At 38.7% G+C, this 13,596-nt stretch overlaps 1 protein-coding gene across 1 annotated transcript in view; it reads right to left on the bottom strand.

Moving 5' to 3' along the window:
- Positions 1-13,596, bottom strand: part of map3k5 (mitogen-activated protein kinase kinase kinase 5) — an 82,375-nt gene that overhangs the window by 25,574 nt on the left and 43,205 nt on the right. The window contains exons 7-13 of the mRNA XM_031728534.2: positions 11,386-11,556; positions 8,863-8,975; positions 7,260-7,419; positions 5,911-6,064; positions 5,677-5,784; positions 4,933-4,985; positions 1,584-1,679 (exon numbers count right to left, since the gene is read on the bottom strand). Of these exons, the coding sequence (XP_031584394.1) occupies positions 1,584-1,679; positions 4,933-4,985; positions 5,677-5,784; positions 5,911-6,064; positions 7,260-7,419; positions 8,863-8,975; positions 11,386-11,556 (855 nt within the window). The remainder of the gene's footprint in view (positions 1-1,583; positions 1,680-4,932; positions 4,986-5,676; positions 5,785-5,910; positions 6,065-7,259; positions 7,420-8,862; positions 8,976-11,385; positions 11,557-13,596) is intronic.

Below are 13,596 nucleotides of genomic sequence, written 5' to 3'. Positions count from 1 at the left end.
ATCTGGGTCTCTTCCTCTTCCCACCGTCTTTCATCTATTTCTCCCTCCCTTCCTTTGTCCTTCTTCTCACCACTCCTATCCTACTGTCAATGCTGTTAAAATGAGAGCAGCATCATAACAACAGCAGGCGTGAGTCAGGCATGACTCACTGACTCTCACACTCCAGATAATGGAACTGGAAGAGCGCGGAAGGCTCATATGTGAGAGTCACAAGTCTGAACACTCAGTGCTTCACATAGCAGCTAGTGAAGAAGAAGATGGTGTCGAAATGAAACAAGGTGTGTTTGTGGTGATGGGGAAGGCACGAAACTTCGCACCTGAGGGCAGGACTGACGGGAAACACTCAAACTACTGATGAGAAAGGCACAACCAACGTGGAGCTTAACTTCTTTCTTTAACCTGCTAATTACAGATTGCAAAATCGATGTCTGATTGGTCCAGTGCGTGAAAAGTTCAGCTAATATTTTAGTGCATTCACTGCTAGTGTATGCTTCTGTATGCTCTGTCAGTAAGTAAACATGTGGCGTAATTCCAGAAGTGCAAACGTTTCTGATGCAGGATATTTCCTGCTCTATTCCATATATGAGAAGGCTCAGCTGTGTAACTGACCTGATCCTGTTTGTCCTAAATTCAAGTAAGAAAATTACTTAAGTTTACAATTTGCTGTGAAATCTTTCAGAATTAATCAGTTCAATAACACGTGTGTTTTAAGGAGAATCATAAGGCTTTGTGTCAGTAAAGGTGAAGCAGATTGCCCATTAACCATAAGCTGTTTTTACATATCAACTCAAGAAAAAGTTGGAGCACATTATTCCACTTGCTCTTTCTCACAAGTTGAACAAAAAAAAGGTAATATGGGGCAAGTTTTGGTTTGGAATGCACGTGTGAAAATTGTTATAGGTATAAGGATTCAACCTCGACTGCTCCTCTCCACAGTCGTTTTGTATGTAAGGTAATGTAATGTGGGTACCTCTAATCAATAAAACATCATTTTGTAAAGGGTTTGCAACTGGCTCAATAAAAGAAGGAGGGCATTAGTTTTAAGTTATTAAGTTATTAAGCATGGATCCAATTATGAGAGTGGTGGTCTTAATTGATCAATTCATCTGAGGCACACGTGCATTATCACTTTTACAGCCACTACTTATGAAGTCATTACAATGAAGAAAGGTGTGGAGCTGTGCCGACCCTTTACTTCGATTCATGACTGCAGCGTTTCTTTGTAATAATAGCAGCCTGACTGAATGTGGAGAACAGAGAGATGCTAAATTACACTTATGGTTAAGACATTTCAGGCTGTTCACTACCTGAATTTCAGTGCATGGCTCATTAAACATGAATATTTCAATAATGTAATTCCGTATGAAAAAAGAAGTAGAAATAGGATAGGCCATTTAAGTTAACTTTAAATGAACATTAAAGTGCCTTGAGGCAAGTGTTGTTGTGATTTGGCGCTATATAAATAAAACTGAATTGAATTGAACTGAAAATTAAATGAATGCAGTCACATTATGACATGATTTATTATGTTAAATGGCTAAAGATCTGGAATTGCATCTGTAAGTGAGAACACACAGACCAACCTTTTACAATGCATCTCTGTGCAGAAGTAGATCTGGAAGTCTTCTGCATTGTGAAGGACGTAGAGAAAGGCACTGCGTTCATCAAACTTGGAGATGCTGAGGAGAAACAGTCCACAGTTTGTCCACAGTTAGAAACAGTCTACAATAACATTAGAACAGATGTGAGCTGTACAGCGAATGAAGCTATAGCTACAAACTTTTTCTTTTGGAATATTCCACAAAATTCTCAAATGATACCAACTATTAAGTCACTCTTTCAACTATTTATCCACGTCATGTTGCTATTACTATTTCATCAGCTGTTAGTGACGGGTTTTACCATTTTTCCACAATATTTAACATTTTCTTTTGTTTCTTTTAGCCATTTGTTAATCTGTACTGTTGGACAACATTCCTTATTTTAATGCTGTTTGCCGTTTCTATTTGGCTAATGCTTTTGTTTCTGCTTTTTTAGCAGTTTCAGCTGTTAATACTTTTACCCAATATGTCTGTGAAGGTTCTCAGTCACCCAGGTCATCGTAGTCTAAGGAGCTTGGAAAGACCTCTTTCTTTCACAGACATATTGGCTCGTGTGATTGGGTAGAGGATCAATAGGATGTCCTTTGTCCCTCTTGGGGGGACACTCCCATAGGGCTTAAATCTGGGACTCTCCACCATTTGACCCTAGAACTGAAGAAACTTCTCGGATGAGAGGTGAAACGTCGTCAAGCAACGTAAAGAAGCCCAGACGCTTTTCTTTCCAAGCTCCTTAGACTTTTACCCAACAGGTTTTTATTTTGCTAGCTCTAATTTAGCAAAAATGGTTAGCTTATGGTTTTTCACTGTATTCACTAGCAATTTGAACTGTTAATGCATATTAGCCAATGGTTTCAAAGCTAGCTAAGGCTCCATTTCCATTTTAGCTATCATTAATACACACTTTTAGTCAGCAGTAATAAAAGCTAGCTAAAGCTTTAGTAATCAAACTTATTACTTTTTCTTTATTTATTAGCCAACTACTATTTCTGAGCTCTTTCACTATTATATTTAGCAAACATTTTCGCTTTTAGCTAACATGTTCAAGTTGTAATGCATACTCTCAGTCAGTAATTTAACTGAGAGCTACAGTTTGAACAAGTCAGCCAAAAGGTTCTGCCAAAGGTTTCTTCTGGTGTAAAAGGAATTTTCCCTTCCCACTGTTGCTAAGTCCTTGCTCATAGAGGGTCACGTCATAATATGTTTTCTGGGGTATACTAAATTAATTTATCAACTGATTAACTGCGAAGTCCTTTTAGAACAAAGTCCAGGTGCTTTGCAGCTGTCTTAGCCTGCAGGCAGTTTTTTTTGTTGTTTTTTTTAGCAAACCCCTATCTCAATGAAAGGGAGAGAGCCTAGATTTAAATATAAATCATTAGAGCATAAAAAACTGTAAATGTGACAAATGTAAGTGGTCAAAAGTTTTAAAAGATTTATTCCCCAGAGTTACATAACACTAACACTATAACATCACCAACAACACAACAGCTGCCCACATAGTTGTTTCTAGCTTATTCCAGCAGAACTGGATAAATGCCATTCTATTTCACATTATAGATAATAGTTAATAAAGAAAAACAATAATGTCTCTGTTAATTGTACCAGTAGAGCTAATCTTCTCCACCACCCCCGCTCTACCGCAGAAGTAGCCCCCTAGGGTGCTTGTACCCTGATTGGGAATCACTGACTGAATGACTTAAAAATGTAAAACCACATGTAAAAATTAAATTCATAAATGCAGCCTGTGCACACAGATACTGCACTCTAAAAGTATTTCATGCTAATATATACAGTAAATATCTAATGTTATGAGTATGGACTACAGCAGTTGTAGTTTGTTTCCTATGAAAGCCACCATCAGAAACAACCATATAAGCTGTTAGATGATGCTCAATTTCTGCACAAAAGACGGACAGCTACAATTGTACCAACTAAATGGAAACTTTTATCCAGTGGAATTGGCAATTGCCCATTCCTTAGTAAGAATGCCAAGGCCAGAGCTGCTGAACCAGACAACAGAGTCCCTGCATGTGTGGTTGTATTGTAGCCTGCAGGGCTGCCATTGTGTCCTGCTGACTGTCTGCAGGCTGAGTGGGCACAGAGAATGAGTCGTTCCCTAGCAACATGTGAGCACAGCCCTCAGCTTCTCTCCGATCTGACACTGAATTCCTTTGAGGACTGTGGAAAAAAAAATTGGCAAAGGGAAGGACATCATAAAAACTGTCTGTGTAACGCTGGAGCACTCTGATACCCTCTGAAGCCACGAGAGGTGAAGAGACAGCACAGCGATTGGGCATACCTAAAACCTCTGCTTTGGTGTTTACAATTGCAGATTGCATGCAGTTATTACAAAATTACTTATTTTTGCTTTTGAGTATGCTTAGATACACCTGCTTGTTTAGCAGGAAATGCATGAGTTTGTTTTACTCTTAATTTTACGACTTCTATTATGTCGCACTGGGCTTTAAACACCATTTTTATTCGAATTAACGAGTATTTTTGGTTTATCCACGTGTCTTTTGGGGCGTTTTGAATATATTTCTGAACACTGAAATATCAGCTTGTTTAGTACACAACTCAATGTTATTAAGCATGTTTATGCATTTCTATTTGATTTCAAAAGCTTTTCACTTTGCATAATTACAACTTTTGGACATTTAATGCTTCTATTTATGCAGCAGCTGAGAGCAGAAATGAGACAGGAGACAGATAGAGGTATGGCATGAAGCAATTTTCTCTAGCCACACAGGAAGTAGGAACTCAGTGTTCATTTGTTTAAAAGGAGCAGTTTGATATTTCAGGAAATGTCCTTCCTTGCCTAGAGCTCATAACATTGCTGTGAGTCCCCAGAGTCTGCTGAGTGCCAGGTAAACTCATGGTCACAACACGAGTGCTGGAAGCCTTTTCCACCTCCAGTCTTTGTAATCACTGTACACACTGTACATGTATATACCATAACCTCTGCACTACAGCCACTACAGTATTTGTAGTAATCTGTATTTATTAATCCCACTCTTTTAAAAAATATGTATATATATTTTCTTTATTTATATAGTTTATTTTAAATTAGTGTCACCTTAAGCGTAATTTTGCTTTTTTGCTACGTGCAATATTGAGCGGGCTCTGAACCTAAGAATCTCATAGCCGGTAATGATGTAACATTGTTACCTCTATATGACAAATAAAACTTGAAAGTTGAACTAGAAACAAATGTTACTTTCTCTAATGATATTTATCCTTTTAGCCTTTTCATAGTAGTTTCTGCTTGCAGTCTGCTTAAAGTCCACTAACCGATCACTTTTGACAAGGTTCTGCAGAGACTGCAGGCACTGACCTGACACCTCGTACAGATGTGGCGCTGAAGTTCCACTCATGGATCCCCTTGTTCTGCAGGACAAGTCAAATCAACAGGATAAATTATTATTGTTGCGAGCATTATCATAAGAATCAGTTAGCCACTGGATTATATCATTGGCGCTTATTTACTTCATTTACTAGCATGACTTTCCTGGCGAGCAACCATTTACATTGATGTGTAAGCTGGGAATAATGAGCAATAACATATGAAAACAATCAAGAAGACGGAGACATAAAGCTTCATTACAGGAAGCGAAAGTCCATTATCACAACACAGCATCTCCCCAGATCTACAAGAGACATGATCACGATCTCAGCTTTCCTGTTTCGTTAACATTTGTCGCCTTATGTGATATTATCTGTAGTTCATCATTTACTGTAACCAGTGGAAGCATCAGTATGTTTGCTAACATGAAACAGAGTGATGAAACCAGCACAAACTGTTGAGGTGCACCAGCATAGGATTTTGTTTTATGATTTAAACAGAGACAAATATTTTCTATGGTTGCAATGAGATTTTTTGTGTTATACAATTTTCTATTACCCATATTCCTATTAAAAAAAAAAAAAAAAAAAAAAAAAAAAAAATATGTATATATATATATATACACATATATACATATATATATATATATAAAATACAGTACACGAACTTATACTCAGTATTATGCAACAAATATATTCTGTAAATAATTAGATTTTACAGCAGTGGGACACGCACCTTGTCATCAGGAGCGACGTGCCAGATTGACACTGTGTTGTCATCCACGTCTTTGTTTATGGACAAATATGAAGGCTGGTACACTTTAGTTGGCTCCAAAATCAACACCTGGACAAGACATATATGCATTGCACATTTTAAACCCTTAATTTTCTGAGCTTGCATTGCATTTTTTTTTGTTTCCACATTTTAAAAAATTAGATGTATTATTTCAGGTTAATCTGTGTTTCTTACAGGAAATCGAACAGAGGAGACGTCTTTTTTGGTCGCCTCCACCAGGAAGTCCATCCAAAAGTCCACCAGCTCCTGTTTGTAGGAGGGCTGCTCCACGCTGGGCTTGTTGAAGTGCTGAAAGATCAAGATGGTCTCCACCAATGACCGCAAATACCTGGAAGCAACAGAAGTATTACCAGATAACAGAAATAAACAACTTTACTGCTTTGGCATATGTCTTTATGGCTGCTTTGCACATAGTTGCCATCTAATATATAGATGCAGACAAACTGTCAGCTTATTGCACTCAGTCCGAGTCAATCTGTGCCGATGGCCACAACATCTCTTTGTAATAGGTGACTTGTTTCAAGTTGGTTGCCAAATGGTTGTATTGTAATTTCCTGTAGACTGACTTCATCTTATTAATGCTTTATCAACATTTTTAAAGTCTCATTCTGACTCCAAGCGGTCGCAGACCTGGTCCCCTGGTCTTCAAAGCAACATTTTTAAAGGTAACAAGATTACAAGTTCATTGAACAGGGTTGCATTAATTTCAAGCCGCAGTTTCCAACCAATGTTTTCCACAGTGTGACTGTAGAATTACAAAAACATGTGATATGAAGACAGAGAAAAGAGAATACCTTACTTGTAGATAACTTTAGCGTTGTTTAAGAAAAACTGCTAACAAATAAACACATTAAGATATGACTGCGTTTCTATGCTGGAGCCTGATTTTGGTGTGATGGTTTTCAGAGCACTAAAACAAACAAAAAACAGCTGGGTTTGATGCACTGTAGAAAAAAAGAAACATTTTTATTATTTTCCTCCACATGTTGTACATAAAGTATCATAAAATCTGTGTGAAGTCTTATATTACCACATGCCTTGCGGGCAATTATAACTATATTCCACCACCGTGAAGGCATTATGTTACGATGGCGTGGAAGGGATATTTTCATGTGGCATCTTTCTTTAAAATACATCTAGACTTGCAGGCTAGCTTAGGGGACTAAAGATGAATATGCGCTATAAAAAGTGTAAAAAAATCAGTTCTCAGTCGTATCTTTGGAGAAGCGTTGTACCACACTTTTAACAATTCACAAAATATCACGACACCAGGCTTTTATATCCTTCAAATCTAAAATGTAAAGACAGAGATACTGTTCAAATGAGCAAAGTGGCTTTTGTTGGTGACTTTTTTCTTTGTTCTTCAAATACACCAAATGTTTGCCAGTGGCCACAGATGGCTGCTTTAGTTTCAAAGGGAAGCAGAGCAGACTTCATATGACAAAGAGAGAGTCACAGTTGGTGATGGAAGTGGTCTAAAATGTATTTTTTGGCCTGCTAATTTGAATGGATTGTGCTCTCACCAGATAGGGGCTTTAAGTTTGAAGAGTTTCTCAGAAGCCTGGATGACCAGGGTGCTGTCACTGGCCAGGATGCTGGCACCCAGGAAGAAGCCCACGTCCCAGTAACTCTGCAACTTGTCCAGGCTGCCTTTTTTACCCAGCAGGCTACTCAGCTTAACTCCTGCAAACAAGACAAACAATTTAATGCTGGTGAAATATCTCTATTTTGTTCCATTTCCCTTTGGACCATAGGCAGACATGCCAGTTAACAAGAAAGCCAAAGAAAGACCATGCTCTACTTGGGTGTGCCACAACTCGCACTACAGCAGCCTAGCTATATTATTATTTTTATTAGAACTGCTAAGATAAGCAGCAGCTACATGTTTTGCACAGCCTGCTGCAGAAATCTGCCATTTGGAGAGACAGTGGGGATCTTATGAGATAACCCCAGGGATGCATAAAGGGAGTGAGGGTTGGGTTAATTTAGAGAGCTGCAGGCCAATTCCCAGAAAAGCCAACTCTAATTCCCAGATTCCTGAGTTCCTCTGAGCCTCAGACTTCAGAGGGAAAAAAAGTGTGGGCAAAAGCTCAGCTACACGCCTGCCTGACTAAAAAAGGAAACAACTATACATTATTTGATTTTGCTTTATTGAAATATGCATAATAATAACAAGGCTTAAAAATAACTTTATTTAACAAAGCTCCGTTTAACTTCATTGTTTTGGTTTTCCAACCCATAACTTTACTCCCCTGGTTCATATTTGGCATTCCAACCTTATCCTAATAGCATTCACCTGCAGGAAGTCACTTTCTGTCAAAAAACCCCTCTAATAAATGACTCAGCACTCTCTGCTCTGCACCAAATGACAGGCATACACAGTTAGTGGCTGTGTAAGGAACAATTAGCAGCATATATCTCCCTCTTGCCTTGTTGGAGACTAAAACGAAGCTAAAAGGAAAGTGAATTTTGGAGTTACATCCATTTTTTTGGTCAAAAAAATCTGTTAAACATTATCACCATTCACTGTGTCAACAGCTGACACGCTGAATGTGTTAGCAAACACTATTAACACACTCAGCAAACACATAACAAAATTATCTCTCATTTGGAGCCGTGTCTCTTGCCACTTGGGTGAATTAAATGAATCCAATTTTCACTTCCTCTGCATTTGTTGTGGTTCCAGCTAACTCCCAAAATTTGCTGCCCTCGGTTCCTCTAGACTTTGTACAGTTGTTGTTTGGCGTTGAGCTAGAAGCATATATGAGTTTATTAGAGGTTTTCCATTAAAAACAGCTGCTGCTGTAGCAAAGGTAGTTAATTTGACACCAAGTTAGAACAAAAGCAATGAGCTGAAAGATGCTAAACTGCACTTTAGCTGTGAGGGGAACTGTTTCTCTGTGGGTGATGCAATTTTCATTTCCATTCATACAAGTTATTTATTTGTGCAGCTTTAACTGACCCCCATTTCCACGTTAGGATAACAATTATCGTGTAAATTACAGACAAAGGACTGATTAGACTGATTAGAGTTTGATTACTCAGTGGTTATTTAGCAGGCTTAGTGTAATAAAATGAAAAGCCGCATATTTAGGACACAGACCAAAGTAACCAGGGTCCACTCACCCACTTTGCGGAGCTCGAACGACGTGTCAAACTGGTGTCCAGCTGCCAGCAGAAGAACAGCATAGTTGATACCAGAGTGTAGTGTTGGCTCTGACTCAAACCCCTTTCTAAACCTGAAAAGAGAAGAAGAATGATTCACATAAACAGTTTTCTTCCAAGAAATGCGTCATTCCAAATCCCAAGCATCCCTGAGATAATGGATGGCTTCCCAGGACTCCCCCGGCTTTCCGAGACACTTCAAGATAGAAAAAAATAATTACAGCCATATTGAGTTGGGGGCCACAGAACGGCAAACAGCAACTGTGAGTACCCCCACAAAACAAGAAATTTCATTTATTTAATGAGCAATCTGTTCTGCGGAGGGGAGGGGTGCGAGCGTTATTAGAGGCCTGTGCCAAGTTGTGACACGGAATTGAAAATAACAGCCAGATGGGAGCCTGATTATCTAAGCAGTCAACAAAGATATGAAATCTTAAAAAGCAATTTCCAGATAAAGACAATCAGCCGCCTTGTGTTCTCAATAAGCCGACTTCCGTCAGCTAATGTTAGCCTCGGTGCACTCGCATCACAGCCATGCTCATGAGGAGATGGCAAATTTGAGAGTTCAGTTTCAACAAGCTGCTGGAAACCCTTCAAATGCATCTTTCTTTGTGCTTACTCATTAGCGTCATGCTGACTTAGCTAGTTTTTGGGTAGCAAATATCCAGCTCTATCATATCCAAAAGGTCTCTGCAAGTTGTCAGGCTCCAAAAAATGTAATTAGAAAATGTAAACTTTCACTTCCAAAAACACCAGAATTTTAATTTACTCACACTAATCTCTTTATTAGATGCCAGACTGTAAGAAGACACAGAAACCTTTAATATAAAAGTGCAATCAAAAGGATTTTTAGACTCCACTGACAAAAAGCTGATTTTAACTCCTCTTTTCTCCCTGGAAGTCCCGATGAAGGTTGATGGACAGATCATTTAATGAAGCCCTGTTCTTACCACTTGCTGTGATCTGTCTTTGATACACGTTGGGTCTCCTCCACTGTGTTAATACTGAAACTCGGTTTCCATTTTGAGGAGAAAGACGACGTTGCAAGGGGTAAATTTGATGAGCTGGGTGGGAGGCAAGTGAAGACTGTGTTTGTGTGGCCAAAACCACCTCCTCAGTGTGCAGTGAGCGGCACACAACAACATGAAGACACCACAGTTAAGAGTGCTGAAAGTTCTCTGTTGGATGCCTCCGCAGTTTACTCTGACAGCTGGACACTAGAGGATAAACTTATGACTGCCATGAATTTTGAAGAAACGATGTGCATACATCTGATAAGATGTACGCATACATCCTCTGACCTGATCCACTGCCCCACGTGCACTTGCCTTACACTGATGACAGCTGCTAACTGTGACCATAATGGATCCTGGCTATTAAAATCGGGTCAGCCTGATATTTGAAAAAAAGGATAAAATTGTATGAAGAAACTTTTGAACAGCAGATGTAAAAATGAAGACAGCCATGAAGGAGAAACTAGCCAAGTATAAATTGTTACTAAATTTCACTCATATTTAATTTTCTAAAATCACAATTTGGTCAGACTTACTCAAACAAGTACTGTTTCTAGTTAGGATTAATATAGGACGTACAAGACTATATTATACTTGACTTATTGAAACACAGTTTGAAAATATGAGATTTCTTGAGACATGTCAAATCATCCCTAAGGTGTTTTCCCAAGGATAAAAGATGAGACAAAAGAAAGATAAAGCGTGGCAGCAGTTTTTGTGCCAATGCCGCTGGACTTAATGTCTTTTATTTCTGATTTTTGTTATTCTAGTATGAAGTTACAATAGTCTGATGTTAACCCAAAGCAGTTTAACTTTATTGAACTGAAAAGGTTCAGCTATTTTTGGTCACACTAGGCAGTTGAGGGAAGTGATGCAGTCTTCAAATAGCAAGGGTTTGTGGTTCTACAGAGACAAGTAGGGCACTTTCCTGAATCATGATGCCATTAATCTTAACCTGTACCAATATTTATATTCACATTGTTTTCTTCTTTTAAAATAAATGCTAACTCACCACTTCCTGTTGCTACCAGCAGCAGAAACCAGGCAGCTCAGCTTAACATGCACAAAACATTTAGCAGCTCAAACCACTGTCACTGCTAATGTTTGCTAATTTTAAATTTCAGTCATCTTGGTATGTTATCCATGATCCCTGTAGTCTGGATTTTAATTGCATTGTTCTTATGTTGTTATGAGGTGTCGCTGTGCAATCTCAAAGAATTTTGCACACTATGTGGCTGTGGTTTATTCACAGACTCATTACCAGCAAAGGGTTTTACCTTCACGATAAGAGCCATTCTGAAATCCTGCATTGACTGACACCATTCATGATAAACTCTTAATGGTGTGATCTAGTGAGTCACTGTACTTCTCATGCACCCTGCCCTTAGAAATGGTAATTTTTGGTGACTCAGAATGTGTTTGGCTTAGCAGAAATGTCACATGCACACTGACATCCTGCCCGCTCTCTCACCAGAGTGCGCCGTTGTCTCTGCTCTGCGTGTCGGTAAAGTCGGACTCCAGGAACGTGTCCTTAAAGATACGTCCCACCAGGCAGTACATGTCACTCGCTACCTGCTCCTCGCCTTCCACCAGGGGCAGCATGATGTCCAGGGCTTTCTGCCTGTCGCCCGGAAGGTTCCTTCTATAACCACACACAGGACAAAACACAAAAAAGCATGTAACAGGTTAATAACTAACCCCCAAAACAGCTTTGAGCATATCTAGAGATATCAGTGGATTTAGGTTTGTGATTATTAACACTTATTAATCTTAAAGGGGACTTTTACACCAGTGTCCATAAATTCACTATATCAGTAAGCTCCTTATCCCAGTCCTTCATCAAACTTTCAAAACACTCAGAAGTTAATTACTTGTTCTGAGTGAAAACGTATCTTTCTTTGTTTAAATTCTGGTTGTGGTCAAAGCCCGAAAGGGAAAGTACTTCTTTTCATCAGCAAGGTGTCTAGGCTCAATGGCATCAGGTAAGGGTGGCTCCTGTACACCTCCACTTGAAGGTTTTATGGGCACACCCATTTGGAATCACACCCAGAAGTTTCTGGAGAGATTATATTTGCTCATTTAGCGTGAAAGCACCTTTGCATTTGAGAGACAGTAATAGAAAATGACATTCTCCACTGCAACCAGACTTTGGAAAGGCAGAATTTAAAAAACAATCAGAACTGATGCAACTATTTAAAAGATATTTCATATTTTTGCATTTATAAATGTTAATGTTTTTGTATCATGCTTTACACACAATCCAAGTCAGCCGTGCTACAGTTCCAGGGAGATTTGACTTCTCAGGCATGTGGTAGACATGTCATGAAGTGCACCCTGCTTTAATATTTATTTTACTTCAAATGGAAAAAATAATGAACAAAATAAATGTGTTGTGTTGAAAAAAACTTAAAACCAGCAAATGAGATCATAAACTGTGGTCACTGAGGTCACAAAACAAGTGAGAAACAGGATCATTTTCTTATAGACTTCTATTCAATCTGTTTTCAATTTACAACCAGAGGTGTTACCCCCTACTGGGCATTACAAAGAATGCACTTTTGCCCTTGCTTAACTCTTTAGACCTGTGGGCTGTGCTACTTTCTTCTTGCTTCAAGCAGACGTGAGCTACAAAGGTGAGTTAAGCTCGATTATTTCATTACATATCACATTTCACATATGCATTAAATCCATTACAGACCTGCATTTAACTTGTACTGTACGCTCCCCTTTGAATCACTTTTGTTGAGCAACTGTCTTACATAATCACACCAAGAGTTAATGTATTTTCAAAGCCTAAAGGGTAAACATTAAAATGGTACACGATGGCATTTAAAATACAATTTCTAGAACATGAATAATGACTTATAGTTTTACTGCACACTTAAAAGCTAATGAGACTCAAAGAAATGGCCAAATGACCCTGTATATTCTCAGGTGTATAAATAAATGACTGGTTTGAACAGACTGCATTAAAATGAGCATCACCAGCAGCATGCATGTGCATGCGGAGTAGGTGTGTGGAGCACATACATATGTGTGTAGCTAGGGAACAGCTGCAGAGGTATTGTTATTGGACACTAATACCAGGCACAGAGGAGGCCACCAGGACCTTAAATTACAGAGGTGACTGGGTTCATTAAGAGAATGCCCAATTTTATTAAGCACTGTGAAGTTCCAATTGTACCACAGGTGTTCAATGAGGGACTAAATGATCAGTTATAACTGACCTGTGAGGAAATAATTTGAGGCTCTCTAACGAGCAGTCGAACTGGAAAATAACAAAGAGAGAAGAAGGAATCTATTATGGTATTAAAGAACGAGCGATAACCTCTTCAGGTGGTAATTGCTTACATTACATGGATGTTAACTTTTTCACCGGGTGTCAACAGAAGACATGTTTAATGCTGCTGCTTCATTAGTAACAGGAATGCAAATAGGAAGATATATCTGACTCACACGTGTAATTGACTGTCATCTCAGTTGTCTTGATTTATTAGCTACACGAATTATGTTTAATATACCAACTGTATCATATAGGAAATCCTACTTCAGTATTCAAAAGGTACACGTTCAGTTTTTAAATCCATTATCTTTTTCTAAACCGACATTTAAACCACAAATGTCAAACTTACTTTAGTTACCAGACATAATATTATGACCACTGACAGGTACGTTAATAACG

This window comes from Oreochromis aureus, linkage group 15 (assembly GCF_013358895.1).
Source record: "Oreochromis aureus strain Israel breed Guangdong linkage group 15, ZZ_aureus, whole genome shotgun sequence".
NCBI classification, from domain to species: domain Eukaryota; kingdom Metazoa; phylum Chordata; class Actinopteri; order Cichliformes; family Cichlidae; genus Oreochromis; species Oreochromis aureus.
This window is presented reverse-complemented; position numbering and strand designations above follow the sequence as displayed.